A 16,888-nucleotide genomic window follows, 5' to 3' on the forward strand; every position below is an offset into this window, starting at 1 on the left:
AATCATCCATGCAGCATCACGATAACCTTAACACTGTCTAATACATCTTTAAACATATTAACCAGAAAAATAAAGTAAAGGAAAAGCAATTAACTCAATCAATTAAGACTACTGTACATACCATTTCAATAATCAAAGCATGAATAACTGGTTAAAATCATCATTCAGCATAACATTTCATAGAATAAAAAAGTTATGCTAAACATAAAGCTGCTCAAATTTGCCCCCAGTGTTAGAACAGATACAGTGCATGCAAGACAAGCCGCACATTCATCTACTCCCATCTTAATTTCACTTACCTCGGCCAACAAATAGCGGAAAAGCAGAAAAGAATAAAATATCAAGGTTAAGTCATTTTTTACAACACTTGTAGAAAGCACATTGGTTGTCATTGCGTGACATGTCATCCATAAAAGACAACACATCTAGCATAATCAGCAGATCACAAATTTACTGCCTGTTAAAAAACAAAACGTAATTTTCACACAAAAATAATAACTCAAGCTCAGAGATTTGAAAACGCTTTCTCCAACTGGGGTCCTCAAAGAGAGGACTGAAAATTTGAGACTGGACATTTGTTTTTAACAGACAAGTAGGCAATAATACTCTATTCCCCACACTCAACACCCCCCCAAAAAAAAATTGACAATGATCCTGACTACTAGTCAGCAAAAGATGGCATATGCAGCTATACAACATACTCTTGAAGCTAAAGCTTTCCATCTATGAACTTTGTTTAGAATGAGCAAGTAATTGCCCTACTCCACTGGCAAGGCTCAGCCTTTGAAGTGAAAATCACCAATACCCAGTAACACAAGATTTTAATAAAATTACAAAGAGGGATGGAGATAAATATACGAAAGTAACAATCTAGTAAGCATACTGTGAAACTGTTCCCTATTTTATTACCGTCTTTTACTTTTTCCTCTTGTAAATTGTTTTTTTGCAATACACTATTGGCGGAGTATGTCTCCTAACTAAGTGATGCAACCAACCAGTGAGCTACTCCTAGTTTCTCAAGCAATGTCTACACCTATCAACCAAACAAGGAAGCTCCGCAGGACAAGACCAGCTTCCAGCAGAAAAGCATCTCCAACAACATAAATAATTTTTATCCACCAAAAAATTATTAGTGCGAGACGTCTCTGCTGATACAAGTCAAAAATCCAAACATTAGGCTTTACCTCAGATATTTTGACTTATGCTTGCTGTACTCAAACTAGGGGACAAAGTTTTCTTAGCGCTCAAGTTCATCAATTCCTCCTTGTTTGTAGCATGAATGAGACATCAAACTAGTTTCCCCTTTTTCCTTCTGGGAATTCCAAACATTGACATAGATACCCATGCTCCCAATATACAAAGACAACTCAACGTGTGATTATTTTTTCCAGTCTTGGAAAAGGTTGCAGGCAGCAGAAGGATAGGACAAACAACAACAAACTGATTTGCAATTGTACACAGGCAAAAAGAAACTTAAATGTATAACTGTTGTGCATCCAGCATCAGCAAGGCTGAATATCCTAGCCATCAACTGAGCTTATTACATGGAATGAGATCTATGTTTTTCCTCGTGAACTCAAAGGAGGAGAACCAAAGAAGTTCTAGTCTTAGAGTCCCTCCTCAAAGCATACTTTAGTTGCTACATTTAACATCACCAGATCAACTTGGTCACCAAGGAAACTTTATCCCCAAAGCTAGAGAAGCAAAAAAGACTAGATATATTTTTAGTGTACAAGAATCCTTCAACCCTCACCCCTGCCTTGGTCTAAAACCACTTTTACACCCAAAAAAAAAAAAACCACCTTAATAAAACCAACCTAGATAGCCTCATGTAACAATGACCGTGAGCAAAACCTTCTAATTGAATACCATGTAGACCAGATTAACAGCTGCAATAACTATGAATACAATGTTGCAACTATCTTGGAAGACATTCAGGAACTAAGAACAGGTTTTGAAAGCTGTAGTTTCTTTTTTGTACCCAGATCAGAAAACGAAATCAGCCATACACTAGCTCATTTTGCTGTAAAGTTTGTGCATGATGTAGAATGGGAACAAGATTTCCAATATAGCTGATAGACTTAGAACAGAAGGAAATGACGGCAGTGGCCCCTTTTTGTAATTAACTCTTGTACTATCAAGTGTTAATACCCATATACATAAAACTGTTAACGTTTGTTGAAAAAAAAAAGAATACCATGTAGACATATGCTAATAAAGCTCTAGTTTCTTTAAATATTTAAAAATTCTCTAACACCAAAAATGTTGTTGCTAAGATCTTGTAATCCATTTTTCCTGAATACTTGCTGCATAAAGCTACAACACTTGTCACATATTGAACCTATGAACTCCCACTGCCAACCAACCATAATGCAAGAGTTACTATAAGCAGGAACCTAGTACCAAACACCAATCCCAAAGCCCTAAAAAATTTGAAGGATTTGAGGTCATGAACCCCATGCCAATTGTGATAACTGATAAATACCCACTCCGTCAATTTTTGTGACATTTATCAACTTTCCTTGATCAATTAAACTCACCTAAATGACAACCATATTTAAATACCAAATATAGACAATTCAAAGGGGGAAAAGAAATTGAAATATTTCACTGCAGCAGAACAAAATGACACATCAAGAAAACACCAAACATGCACTGTCACTTTTTTTGTCACATTCATCAACTTCCCCCATCATTTCAATGCACAAAAAGACAACCATACCAAAAACAGACAATTTAAGGAGGGGGGCTGGAGGAGGAGAAATACCATTGCCGTAGTTTTTAACGGTTTCTACCAATCTGTTAATTAAAGCCCGTCCACAACAAACATTTTTAACAACGTGAACAACTATGGAAAGCCCTAAGCAGAACAATCACCAAATCAACCCACACATCCCAGCACATTTCCTGACAGAAAAGAGAAAAAGAGACTAAAATGATAAAGGAACATCCAGCTAGACAACATTATAGCAAGGCAGTCAAAATATGCCCAAGAACTCCAGTAATATTACAAATTCCAGATCTCGACATAACGTAGATTAAGTACTCCAACTATAATTCCTAGAGAAGATCCTCAAGACGTCACATTTCTCGCAACATTAACCATATAGTAGTAATTAAGAAACCTAGATAAACTCTCAAGAATCAATTTTGAGAGCTTCTACCTCCCCGCTTATCCCACCATCATCCGCGGCATCCTCCTGCGGCTTGTTCTCCGATACAGACGACGGAGCATCAGCAGCAGCGGAAGCAGATCTGGACTTGACAGTATCGAGCATGCGGCGAGAGATCTCCTTGGAATAAATCTGCAGAATCTCGATGCCGTCGTCATCGGTGGAGGCGGAAGCACCGGCAGCCGCGTAGGCCTCGTCTTCAATCCTCTTGGCGGCCTCGGACGCCTCCTCGGTCGGAATGACGCCGTAGCGCTTGGATAGAACGGAGGGAGACGACAGCGTCTCGATGAGGCGATTGATCACCGCGTCGCGAGTGCGCTGAGTTGGCGGCCAAATGCTGAAGGAAACATTTCCGATGCTTTTCTTTGAAGAGGGGTCGGACGACGCCGTTTGGTCGACCTGGGGCTGTTCGGTTTCAGCCATTGTTGGGGTTTTCGGGAGCTCAATTTCTTCTCTCGAGGTTTCTTCGAGGTTAATTTGAGCGGAATTGGCGTTATTATTGTCGGTCATTTTCACTGTGCTTCCCCTTTTTACTGCGGCGGAGGGTCCGGAGAGATGTTTGAAGGAGAAAACAATTTAAAAATGGGGGTGGAAATTACTGCGGGAGGGACTATATATAGGCAAAGGACGGGGGCCAGGTGGCAAAATTTTGGTTAGCTAAAAATGACAGTACACCTGTGTAGATTGATAACTTAAGAACCGTCCAAGTTGGAGGAAAAGGCATTGAGCTTGTCTCTTCTTTATCCTCCCTCAATTAAGGGGGATGGGAACAAGTTTCTCTTTTTTCGTACATTTGCTGTAATTTTTCCCTGCTTGATTTTGCTACAGTTGTTGTTGTTTTTTTTTTTTTTTTTTTGTGTATGTGTTTTGGGTGGTGGGTGTGGGGGGGGGGAGGGACTCAAACAAATTAAAGCTATAAATTGAAAAGAAAAAAAAATTGATCATTTGGAAGTCAAGGTTGCCAAGGATCCACCTTTCTTTAATTTCAAGCCAAGCTTTTTATGGCCATTGATGTAGACTGATTGTATGTTTTTACATGGAGACCAAATAACTGCTGAAAGGTGAAAGATTGCTGGTAAGAAGACTTGGCTGCAACATTTTGAGGCCGTTCTTCTACAGCTTTGACAGCAATTGGGTAACAAAGAGTATCCGTAAAGGTTCAAGTTTGATGCCTATTAACTATTAAGAGCAATCTTGTGCTCAGTGTTTTAGGAATTATAAATGTTGTATGATATGAACAGCCTAGAGTCTTCAGATGAATTGGTTGTTCTTGGTTTTTCCAGCATTTCGAACTGCAGGTCAGAGAGGTGGGATTCGTGGGCTGCATCCTCAGAAAGGTCCTCCTTTTGTCAGCAACAAATTCAACGAAAGCAAACTCAGAGATTTACATTTTAATGCAGCAAAAATACAATAGAGGCTGAATGTTGTCCAAAGATCGCAGCATGAATAACTTCAAGCTCTTAGATTTTCCATATATTGGCCATCAACATTGCAAGTCGATGTTGGGATAAATTCTACTGCTGCAATGCGCCTTAGATTTCTCCAGTAGTCACCGTAGGGAGATGAACCAATTGTGGAGCAGTTGTAGTTCATCACTTTTCCAGAAACAGGATCATTGCTGTAAGCAAATATTACGTCATTCTTTGTGAAGCATTCTACTACTGCTTTTGGAGAAGAAACTACCACTACATTACGGACTCCAAATTTAAGAAACATAGCATCACCAAACTTTCAGAAAGGTTGTGCATAAATCTGTGCGTTGGCCTTTTCGCGATATGGAGATGACCTATAATAGGAAGAGCTTTTGGACCTGGTGGTAGATTTTTAGGCTTTCTGAAACTGAATTTGAGAAGAATGAAGGAAAGGGAGAATAAAAGAACCAAGTTAAGGTACTGATTGGCTCCCATTTTCTCCCAACCCTATTATCATTTGTAACTTGTAAGCCCCAATTGATTGTATAGATTGAATTCAGGATTGATTTTTGACACTCATTTATAGACCCCTGTCTGACCACTTATACATGGTTCATCAGAGATTTATCTTCTGAACATTATGTCTGGTGAGTTAATGAAAGTGTAAAAATCTGGGAAGCTCCTAAATTATCACCTTGTTCACTTTTGGCCGCTGATCTAAATTTTGTTTCGGATTGACCTCTGAACAATTAAAAGTGCATGTTTTAAGGAATTCTGATAATTTTAGACGAAAGTCTAGCGGGAACCAAACGGCATTTTGGGCCGATTGCAACGATTAGAGTATTAACGGGGTATTGTGGTAAAGGGCTACCATTGTCTACTCAGGTTAGGAGATATAAATGCCACTCACAAAACCAAACGAACTTTCAACTATAGATGCAGTATTTTGTACTGGAAAGCATCCTTTTGCATTTAAGGACTACAATGTTGGAAAGCAATTTACTGCTGCTATCTCAGACTCCAAGTTGTGATTTCCCAAGCAATGCACCACTGCAACACGAAAATGATAGTAGTAGGCTACAGTGACTGCAGTTATCCCTTACAGAGTTGGGATAACAAATGTATCATGGTTTGTCGAGGTTGTAGAGGGCTTCCAGGGGCTCTTTCTTGGGCATGGTTAGTCCTGTCCCTTCCATGGTTCGCCATATCGGCCGAGTCGTATCTGGAACGGAAGGGACCGATACGATACCGATCCCCGAATCGCGGATATCACCATATCCGCGATGACTCGCTCTGACTCGGCCGATATTGATCGATTCGAATTCGTGATGCATGATATCGGCCGATACATCTGAGTCAACTCGGAGTCGACTCCGATATTTTTTTAAATTGTGTCTTTTTTAGTATTTTCTAATTTTAGTAATTTTTTCAAAATTTTTGGAAACTTTAATGTGTTATAATGTTCGTATCACCTGATATTCAACCGATATGCCGCGACGGATGTGGAACAACTGAGACCGCGACGTGACCGCGATCCGCGATGGCGAACCATGGTCCCTTCTGTCATATCTATTTTCTGTTCGCCTTCCCTCTCCTAATCAAAGCACTGGATTAAAGCTCCCAAGGCAAGTGCTACAACCCTTCTGCCTAAATTAGTCCCCAGACAGGCTCGTCGCCCTGCACCAAATGGAATCAGCTTATATCCTTCGTTTACCCTACCATCAAATCTCTCAGGCTTGAACTTTGTTGGGTCGTCCCATATGTTTGCTACTCTTATGATGCAGTATTCATCTTTTCATCGTTAACAAGGCAAGTAATAATTAGGAGCAAGGAAGGTTTTGTAGCAAGTATCTTACTGCACAAAGAGTAATTATAAATGCCTGCATGTTAGTCACTAACATCAGAATTTGAGATTATGGTGTTATTATTACTGAATAAGTGCGCTGCAACAAATGTCAAGGAAAAACTAAAGAGGCAAGCTCAAGGAAAATGGAGAAACGTTGATGTTAGCGAAAAACTTGACAGTGTAGTCAGCTTGCGGAGAATAGACTCCAAAGTAGAAATAGAAATTAGATATAGGAGAACAAGCATAAGTTTTCCCCATTGGCAAGACATCGTGAAGCAAAAATTCTTACCAGTATGACGGATTTGATAACTACATCAGAATCGTCGTATTCAGGTTCTGTTTCTTGTAGTGATAGCATAACATCTATCAAGGTTGTCATCCTTTCATTGTTGCTTTTACCTGCCTGAACCGTTTCGCTCCTAATTTTTCGGCCCTCGTCAACAAGTTTCTGGAAGAAGTTGTCCATATCCAAGCATCTTGTATCGTGTTTTCATTGTATGCTTCCCAATTTAGATTCTGACTACCGACTGCTGTCCAAAGAATCAGCCCGATTCACATTTTTGTTCAACATTATTATCTCTATCATTGTACATATGAAATCTGAATCTATCCGACGTTTTGGAGCGAATATTGGTACTGTGGAGGCCCCATCCTGGGCCTATACACGCGGCAGCCCAGGAAGGGAAGAGCTGGGCCTGGATCCCAGGCCCCGGACAACCGTCCTGGGACACACTGCCACTAGGGTTTCGGAAGGGTCCAGGGAACAATCCCGCAGAGGGCGGAGAGAATCCCCCTCAGTGCGGGATTGAGGTCATACCGGGCAAGCCCCGAAACGTACGGAGGTCGGATTCTGGAGCAGGTATAAATGGTAACGCACACCAACTACACAAGGTACGCTCACTATACGTCAACTACTCCCGACTGCTTTACTTCCCGTGAATCTCACTCACCGGAAAACTAACTTGATCGTCGGAGTGCCCTCGGGGACGACCTCGGGGCTCCCCTGTTAGATCACTCTCCTGTTCGCTTTGCAGGCTTGGGACACGCTCTTCTCTCAGCACCCCGAGCTCATCAGGTCGGCTCGGTCAGGGGAAGCTCAGCGCTTCTTCAGTTGGCGCCGTCTGTGGGAACGAAAGGTACGAGTAGTTGTGCTGATGGCGAGAACGCGTTCCAAACGAACCGTAGAAAACACCGATCCCGGAGCCGGCGAGGGATCCCGGCGAATGGAGACCGAGGCGGCTCGGGGCGCCGGGGGCTCAGCCCTTTCAGGGGAACGGAGACAGCAAATCTTCCAATTCGTGACGGAGAACCTTCCCATGCTAGAGGACATAATCCGACAAGCAAAGGAGGGGGGTGAAGCCGGGGGCGCACAAACCTCCAAGGCGAAGGGGAAGGAGAGAGAATCACCTCCCGTTCCCTCGGAGGATGAGTCACGGGACCAGCCCCCAGGAGAAAACGGCAACGGACTCCCCCTCGGCCGCGGGTCTCGATGGTCGGGGATAGCAAGAGGTACTCTTGCGACCGGCCCGCTGGGGGCTGACCAAGGAGTCATTCCTCGTGGAAGCTTGCGTGGAAGGAGTCTGAGCGCTCCCCTGCCCGATCTATCAAAAGCCGGTCGCGGGACCCCCCCAGTGAAAGCCTGTCCGAGACGAGATTGAGCAGATCCTACGGCCGCAGTTGTACGAGAACAACTACACCGCCTCGCCCTTTACCCGAGAGATAGAGGACTACCCATTACCCCGGAGGTTCAAAATCCCGAACATCGAGCTGTACGACGCCTCGACTGATCCGGAAGATCACCTCTCGGTCTTCCTGACGCACATGCGCCTGCAAACCGCTGCGGATGAAGTCCGCTGCAAAACCTTCCCCATATTTCTGAAGGGGAAGGCCCGGCTCTGGTTCAAGGGTCTGGCACCGGGGTCCATCGGAAGTTTCCCCGAGCTGGCCAGACAGTTCGCTGCCCAATTCGTCTCCTCGAAAACTTACTCGAAAAACGCGACTCACCTGATGGCAATCAAGTAGAAGCCGGACGAGTCCCTAAGGAATTTCATGACCCGCTTCAACACGGAGAGTTTGTAGATCAGGGACAAGGACGAAAAGGTTGTCATGGCCGTCTTTATGAATGGGCTCAGGGTGGAGGAGCTCAACTACAAGCTCGTCGAGAAGCCTCCACGAGACCTGGAGGAGCTCTTGACCAGGGCGCACGCAGCTGCTAATGCGGAGGAGGCTGCTCGGTTGAAGAGAGAGTCAGATCGGGAGATCGGAGATCGGAGATGACGGGGAAACCCCACCGAGAACAATGATGGCCCGGCCAAAAAGAATGTTTTTGATTGGCTTTCAAAGGAGAAAGTGCCCGCTCAACCGCCGCTTCCGGAAAAAGGCTACACCCCCTAACTCGGCCTAGAGCTCAGATTCTGGCCGTTATGGAGGTGGAAGGCCTTGCAGAACGGCCACCTAAGATGGGGACACCCCGGAACAAGAGGAATCAGGACCGATACTGTGCCTTCCACCGTAATGTTGGGTATGATACGGAGGGGTGCTGGGCCCTGCGAAGGGAGATTGAAGATCTAATCCAGCGCGGCTTCCTGGGGCGATTCGTGCGGCAAGGTCGACCAGACCAGGAGTTAGGACGCGCCTACCGTGGAGACATGGGCGAGGGCCAGCGTCGCGACCGCCCTGAGCGGCGTGACTTTCTTCGGGGCAACTCCCCCGACCAGGACACCCAGAATCTAGCAGGGGTGATAAACACCATCGTTGGGGGTCCCACGGGGGGGACAGTCATGCAGCTCGGAAGAACCGGTGGCCTCCATCCGAGGGGGATGATTCCTTGAAGCGCTTGCGCATGGATGAGGAGATCACCTTCGGACCAAAGGATGCGGTTCCCCTGGCGTCTGAAAACCATGAGGCCATCGTGATAGACGTCGTGACCAATAACTATCGGGTGAAGAAAGTGTACGTCGACCAGGGGAATACAGTGGACATCCTGTTTTACCGGGTGTTCAAGGAGTTCGGCTTGGAGGACGGACAGTTAACCACGGTTCGGACACCCCTAGTGGGCTTCACCGGACCGCCCATCAATCCGGAGGGGATGATCACTCTGCTGGTCACGGTAGGGCAGGCGCCCAAATGCCGGACCATCCCCTCTCAATTTCGTGGTGGTCAAACAACAATCCACATATAACGTGTTCTTGGGACGGTCCGCTTTGAACGCCCTCCGAGCTATCCCCTCGTCTCTCCACCTCAGTGTCAAATTCCCCACCCCGGGAGGAATAGCTGAGGTACACGGAGATCCAGAGGTGGCCAGAGCTTGCTACCTGGCTGTGCTCCGAGAACATGAGAAGGTGGTCGTCCAAACGACCAGCCTGGAGCCCTACATCCCGGGGGAGGAGGCCCGACAGTTGGGCACCCAGAACGAGATCGAGGAGTTCCCCCTGAGGGAGTAGAGGCCTGACCAGGTCCTCCGTATCAGTGCATCGTTACCTTCCGAGGAGAAGGAGGGTTTGAAGGCCCTGTTGATAGAATACTCCCGGGTCTTCACGTGAACGGTGGAGGACATGCTTGGGATTTCGACTGATTTGGCCTGTCCACCACCTCAACGTAGATCTTCGCTTGAAGCCGGTAAAACAGAAAAAGAGGAGTTTCGCCCCCGAAAGGAATGATGTGATCAAGAAGGAGGTCGGCAAGCTGCTGAAATCCAAAATCATCCTGGAGGTATACTACCCGACCTGGTTAGCCAATCCCGTCCTGGTGAAGAAAGAAGACCAGTCCTGGAGGATGTGCGTGGACTTTACGGATCTCAATAAGGTCTGCCCTAAGAACTGCTTCCCCTTGCTGAGGATCGACAGGTTAGTAGACTCTACTGTGGGGTTTGACATTTTGTGTTTCCTGGATGCCTTCAAGGGGTACCACCAGATAGAGATGGTCGAGGAGGATCGAGAAAAGACCTCCTTCGTCACTGAGGAGGGGACGTACTATTACCGGACGATGCTGTTTGGACTAAAAAATGCTGGAGCTATCTACCAGCGCTTGGTCAACAAACTGTTCCAGAGTCAGATCGGCAGGAGTATGGAGGTCTATGTGGATGATATGATCGTCAAGAGCCGAACTGACCGGCAACTCGTTCCCGACCTGAGGGAGATCCTGAATATTCTATGGGAAAGTCGGATGCGGCTGAACCCGAAGAAATGTACCTTCGGGGTTAGGTCGGAAAAGTTCCTGGGCTTCATGGTCTCCAGAGAGGGGATTCGGACCAATCCGGATAAGGTCCAGGCCATCATGGACATGGCCCCTCCGAGGAATGTCAAGGAAGTCCAACGGCACACGGGAAGGATGGCTGCCTTGAATAGATTCCTCTCGCGCTCCGCGGTGAGAGGACTACCCTTCTTCCAAATCTTGAAAGCACCTAAGGACTTTCAATGGACGGATGAATGTCAGAAAGCCTTCACCGACCTGAAGGCATACCTGACTGAGCTACCCGCTCTGACCGCTCCGGAACAGGGAGAGAACCTGTTCCTATACTTGTCCGCCTGCAACGAGGTCGTTAGCGCGGTTTTGGTGCCGGAGGACAGGGGGGCTCAAAGGCCGATATACTACGTCAGCCGTGCTTTACAAGGGCCGGAAACGCGGTACACTCCGACGGAGAAATTGGTCCTTACCTTGGTGCACGCCGCCCGGAAGCTCCGACCTTACTTCCAAGCCCACAGCGTTGTTGTCATGACGGATCAACCCTTACGTCAGATACTTACAAAACCTGAAGTCTCGGGCAGAATGACCAAGTGGGCCATCGAGCTGGCCGAGCACAACATCGGCTATCGGCCTCGCACCGCTATCAAGGCTCAGGACTTGGCAGACTTCCTTACTGAGGGGGCTAGCTTGACCCTGACCGAGTCGAGCTCTTTGCTCACGGACATACAGCCGGAAGAGCCATGGGTGTTATTCGTAGATGGAGCCTCGAGTAAGGAAGGAAGCGGAGCCGGCCTGCTGCTCACCTCGCCCACCGGGGAAGAGCTGACCTACGCGCTCAGATTCGATTTTTCAGCGTTCAATAATGAGACTGAGTACGAGACCCTATTGACAGGATTGCGGATAGCCCACCAGATGGGTATAGCCACGATCAAGGTCCGGAGCGACTCTCAGCTCGTAGTCCAACAAGTTCGCGGAGAGTACGAGGCCAAGGACGAGGTCATGAAGAAATACCTGGCTAAGGTGCGAGAGGAAATAGCCCTGTTCGGTACTTTTGAAATCGAGCGGTTGCCGAGATCCCAAAACAAGCGCGCGGACGCCCTGTCGAAATTGGCGTCCTCCTCGTTTGCTCACCTGAACAAGGAAGTCTTGGTAGAGATGGTCAAGAAAAAGAGCATTGACCAAATCCAGGTCTTGGCTATAGACAGCTCGATCACCTGGATGACTCATCTCGTGAACTTCCTCAGCTTGGGTGTCCTTTCAGGGGACAAAATCGAGGCTCGCCGACTCCAGCTCAAAGCTGCAAAGTACGCTTACGCTGGGGGGACCCTCTACAGGAGGTCGTATTTGTCTCCCTGGTTAAAGTGCGTGACTCCCGAGGAAGGCGACTATGTCCTTCGAGAAGTTCATGAAGGCCTGTGCGCAGCACACATGGGGTCCCGGGTGTTGGTCAAAAAATGCCTACTCCTAGGCTACTACTGGCTCTCGGTGTTTCAGGATGCCGTGACTCTTGTTCAGAAATGTCGAGCTTGCCAGGTGCACGCCCCGCTGCGTCACCAACTCACTCGGGAGATGGTCCCCATCCACAGTCCTTGGCCCTTTGCCTAGTGGGGAATAGACCTCCTAGGCCCATTTCCCCGAGCTCCCGGAAGGTACGAATATTTCGTGGTGGCCATCGACTATTTTACAAAATGGATGGAGACCGAACCTCTGGCCACTATCTCTGGAAGGGCAATTCAGAAGTTCTTCTGGAAGAACATAGTCTGCTGCTTCGGGATCCCACATGTCTTGATATCCGACAATAGGCGACAGTTCGTCGAAAATCCCTTCAGGAGCTGGTACGCCGAGCTCGGGATCAGCCAACATTTCACCTCGGTCGGTCATCCCCAGGCCAACGGCCAAGTGGAGAATGCTAATCGAACCGTTCTGCAAGGGCTGAAGACTAGACTGGAACTCGTCCAGTCTAACTGGCTAGATGAACTGCCTAGCGTCCTCTGGGCTTACCGCACTACGCCAAGGACAGCCATTCACGAGACCCCGTTCTCCCTGACTTATGGGGCGGAGGCGGTGGTGCCCGCGGAGGTCGGTCTCCCTTCGTCTCGGACACAGAATTTCGTTGCGTCAGCCAACAAAGAAGAGCTGAGGTGCAACCTGGACATGCTGGAGGCCAAGCGTGAGGAGGCGGCGATACAGATGGCTAAGTATAAAAGTTAACTCGCCCGCAATCATAACGCGAAGGTGAGGAATACGCAGTACCGGCCAGGAGACCTCGTCCTAAGAAAGAACTCAGTTAGCCGAGCTCATAGCTCCAACAAGTTTGATCCGAACTGGGAGGGGCCATACAAGGTCCTAGAGACAAGCCGGGTTGGGTACTGTAAGCTCGCGAAATTAGACGGAGTAGAGGTACCCCGCACTTGGCATTTCTCGAATTTGCGGTTGTTCGCAAAATAGATTGGTCCAGGGTATCTTACTGTATTGTTTGAAATCTTCATACCAGTTTATCATTAAATAATTGTTCGGCTTTCAAGTTTTGCATCCATTTTCATTATCAATGCCGTTTAACTTTTCACTTCTATACTAGCACACTCAGATAATACTACTAAGTGTCCTAGTGGGGGGCCCTGAGTGGTGATGAATGGTAACGAATGGAATGTCTTTCAAATCTGAGAGATCGACGCTCGACCCCGGAGGTCGGCATGATTATCTTTGACATTTTGACGCTCGACCCAGGAGGTCGGCGGCTAAGGGACGAACTAAGATATTGAATCAGTGAAATGCCTTTGAAGTTCGAGAGTTGATGCTCGACCTAGGAAGTCGGCAGGGTTTAAAGCTTTAGAAGTCTGGGAGCTCGATGCTCGACCCGGGAGGTCGGCAGGATTGTCTTTAAAATTTCGCCGCTCGACCCAAGAGGTCGGCGCAGCTTAGGAGAACCTTAGGGTCCGATGCTCGACCCAGGAGGTAGGCATGCCGCCCAAGCCGTTAGAATTTGGTTGTTAATTTAGTTTAGTCGTTTGATGGAACCCCAGTTTGTCGCCCTCTGGCAATTTGGTGGTTAGCTTAAAGTGTGATAGATGTTCAGCCCAAGAGACCGGCACGCTGCCTTGGTGGACTTATTTGGTGCTCGACCCGGGAGGCCGGCACAGGGCTTTGATGGCTAGGGTCTGGCGTAGGCCAGAATTGCAAGATAATTTCCTTCGAGTTTTATATATGCGTTAAAAGCCTATCTATTACAAAGCCTACCTAGCTATACAAGGAAAGAAAAATCTAACTATGCCTTCTTCTCGCTGGCGACCTGCTTAAGGCGGGAGTTGAAGGTACACATTAAGCATGTTGAGAGGCGTATGGTGAAGGCTATTCAAAAATGGAGATCATGAACTGCGGGGCGTGGCCACATCCTTATAAGAGGATGGAAAGGGTTTCTGGAGTGGCCGCTACCCTAGGCCACCGGCTCCTTCCCGGAAGCCCTGCCAGGAGCCTCGTCCTCGCCCAAGGGAAGCTCCGCCAGCTCGGCCCCCACGTCACTCCTGCCCACCAGGTCCTTCAGGGCATGCCCCTTGCAGTACCAATCGAAGAGCCAGTCTAGCTTTTCCTCGGCGGCAGGGTTATAATCCTTGAACGCGGCCAAGTCGAAACCAGGCAGGTTGAGGCCCTTCACCTGGTCCAGGGCCCGCGTGAAACCGACCTGGAGGATGGGCTGGTTGAGGAGAGCCACGTCCTCGACGAACTGTTCGGAGGAGATGAACTCCCGAACAGCCTTCTTGCGTTCCCGGCTGACGGTGCCGGAGAGCTCAATGGCGTGGTCCTCCCTCAGTTTCGCCACGCCCTTCTTCTCCTGATCCAGCTTGGACCGGGTGGAGCTAAGCTGGACTTGGGCCGCCTCCAACTCCTTCTCGGCCTTGCCCAGTTTGGCCTTAAGGGAGTCCGTCTCCTTAAGGGCCTGGGCAAGCTTTTGCTCTGCCTCCCGATTCTTTTTCTGCAGTTTCTCCAAGTCGGGAGACAGCTCGGAGAAGCGGGCGGCCAGGGCGGCTCCAGCAGCATTGGCCTGAGGAGAAGAAAGAAGAAGTTAGCACGTTGCGCGACTCAGCCGAAAAGCGGGGACGCAATTGGCCTGAAGGTTAGGGAATTTACCTGAGCCTGGGCTGTGAAATACATGTCCTCGAGCTCGGACGGGTTGGCCAGCTCCATCCACCTCCTGTCGCGTGGAAGGACTGAGCCTGCAACCAGCTCGCGAGCCACTTCAGGGAACTGGGCTCGGTCATTGATGGAGAGCTCTCAGGACGGGCAGAAGCGACGGTGGTCGTGCGTGGTGGGGGCTTGGCCCGGCTTCACGGGGGCCACATGACGGAAGTGCCACAAGCTCGGGGGAGGCATCTCTCGAGCATGCTCCTCCGCGGAGCCAACCCCCAGGTGGACAGGACACCCCGACGTCAACAGGAGAGGGTGCTGTGCTGGGGCTGGCGCGAGCCTCTTCTCGGGGTGGGGGGCTTCATCCCCTCGGCCCCTCTTCTGCCCGGCCGCCTTCTTCTTGCTGGCGGCCTGCTTGGAGGGGGATTGGGAGGCCTCTTTCTGCGGGGCCGAGCTGCCCCCAGGTGTCGGAGGAGCCTCGGAGGCCTTCTTCGCCGCCTCTGGTTGCGTGGCGGAAGCGACCTGCTCGGGTGGCGCGCCCAGCAGCTTGGGGAGCCTCCTCACTGTAGCAAACATAGCCAGGTCAGCCAAAACAGGTCAGTAGGGAAAAATGTAATATATATATGTAAGTACAACGAGTTACAGGGACAGAGTCGGCGTTACAGGTTTCGAGGTCGGTAGGGGAGGCCACCACCTCTCCGGGGGTCCCGGACATTGTCCCCATCAGTCCGGCCGCAGAGATTTGCTCTGTGGAGAACTTGGCGGCATATAGCTTCACCTTGGAGCTCATCAGTTGGCCGAAGGTTTCGGGGTCCAGGTCCTTCGGATAGGGGTAGGAGTCGACCTCCCCGACTTTTCACACGTTTGGGGGAAAGTTCGTGGATTTTACAAAGAGGAAGTCCCCCTTCCAATTTTTTATGGAAGAAGGGACCCCATAGAGTAGCTCCTGGGTGCCCTTTCCCCCCCGGACTTGGCTAGCCCCTCGGCGGGAGAAATAGTACCACCCAGGGAGGGAGAACTTGAGGATGTAAGAGGCCCGGAAGAGGGAAAGTGAGCAGGGGATGGAGCAGATCTGGCAGTAGATCAGGAATCCAATGATGATCCTGATCGAGTTAGGGTGGATCTGGGTGATCCGGAACCCCCAGTAGCTCAGGATCTCCGCCAGGGTTGGAGGAATGGGGAGCCGGAGCCCAGCGAGCAGCTGCTCCTTGTAAATGACTACAAAGTCAGGGGGGTCGGCAGGCTCGATCGTCGGGTCCGGCGGCCCGCGGCTCGAAGGCTGGAGGAATGGAAAAAGACCCAGCCAGCTCGGCCACCGTCTCGGGTGAGAGGGTGACCTCCTGCTGGTCGGGGTGACCGTAGTTGAATTCAGGATCATCCCCCTGCTCGGAAGCAGGGGTCCCCTCGGAAGAGTCCCTGTCCTCCCCGACTCCCCCCTGAGCTCCGCCAGGGGAGTCATGTGGAGTCTTGGGGGAGGGAATAGAAGTGGCTTGCTGCTCGATGAAGGCATCGAGTTCGGCCACTTCCTCCAGGAGTCGGGCAGAAGGGGAGTGGGCAGATGGGGAACTCATAATATCGATGGGCTCGAGCAGGTCAGGAATGGGGGAGTGAGGATTAGAAGCAGAAGAAGAGAGAGGAGGAGGAGGAGGCGACGATGAAGATGAGGACGAAAATGAGGAAGAAATGAGGATTCTGGGGGCTCTGCGACGGGCCGGAATTTGGGATGCGGAGGAAGTAACACTGAAACGATCCGACATAAAAAGCAGAAGGCGGCAAGGGAGTGCGGAAGGAGAAGGAAAAGGACTTACTGATGACTGGAAAGATGGGGGAATCGTCGGAATCTGGGCACTGGAAACCGGAAGCCTTGTTGCTGGAAATTGAAAATGCACGAAGGAAGGAGAAAATGACAAATAGAGTCGAGTGAAATCTGGTGACCCTTATTTATAGGAGGAGAAATTAGGGGAAAACGGTTGCTTGAAATTGAACGGTACGGAGACCAAAGAGACGCGACAACTGAAAAGACAGGGGCGCAGCTTTTTAGTGACAGCACTGTGCCAGAGGTGACCCTGGCAGAGCGGTGCGCGGCGCTGGTCTCCCACGTAGCAGAGGTATATATTAGGTCTGTCTGGAGGTCTAACCTAATCTAGGGG

The 16,888-nt window shown here is 49.2% G+C and overlaps 1 protein-coding gene across 1 annotated transcript; it reads right to left on the reverse strand.

The window, feature by feature from the left end:
- Positions 1-2,936: 2,936 nt before the first annotated feature.
- On the reverse strand, positions 2,937-3,761 carry LOC113748951 (MFP1 attachment factor 1). Its single transcript, XM_027292559.1, has one exon. The coding sequence runs from the start codon at positions 3,681-3,683 to the stop codon at positions 3,138-3,140; it is 546 nt and encodes a 181-aa protein (XP_027148360.1). The 5' UTR covers positions 3,684-3,761; the 3' UTR covers positions 2,937-3,137.
- Positions 3,762-16,888: the final 13,127 nt, after the last annotated feature.

The sequence above is a fragment of the Coffea eugenioides genome, chromosome 10 (assembly GCF_003713205.1).
Source record: "Coffea eugenioides isolate CCC68of chromosome 10, Ceug_1.0, whole genome shotgun sequence".
NCBI classification, from domain to species: Eukaryota; Viridiplantae; Streptophyta; class Magnoliopsida; order Gentianales; family Rubiaceae; genus Coffea; species Coffea eugenioides.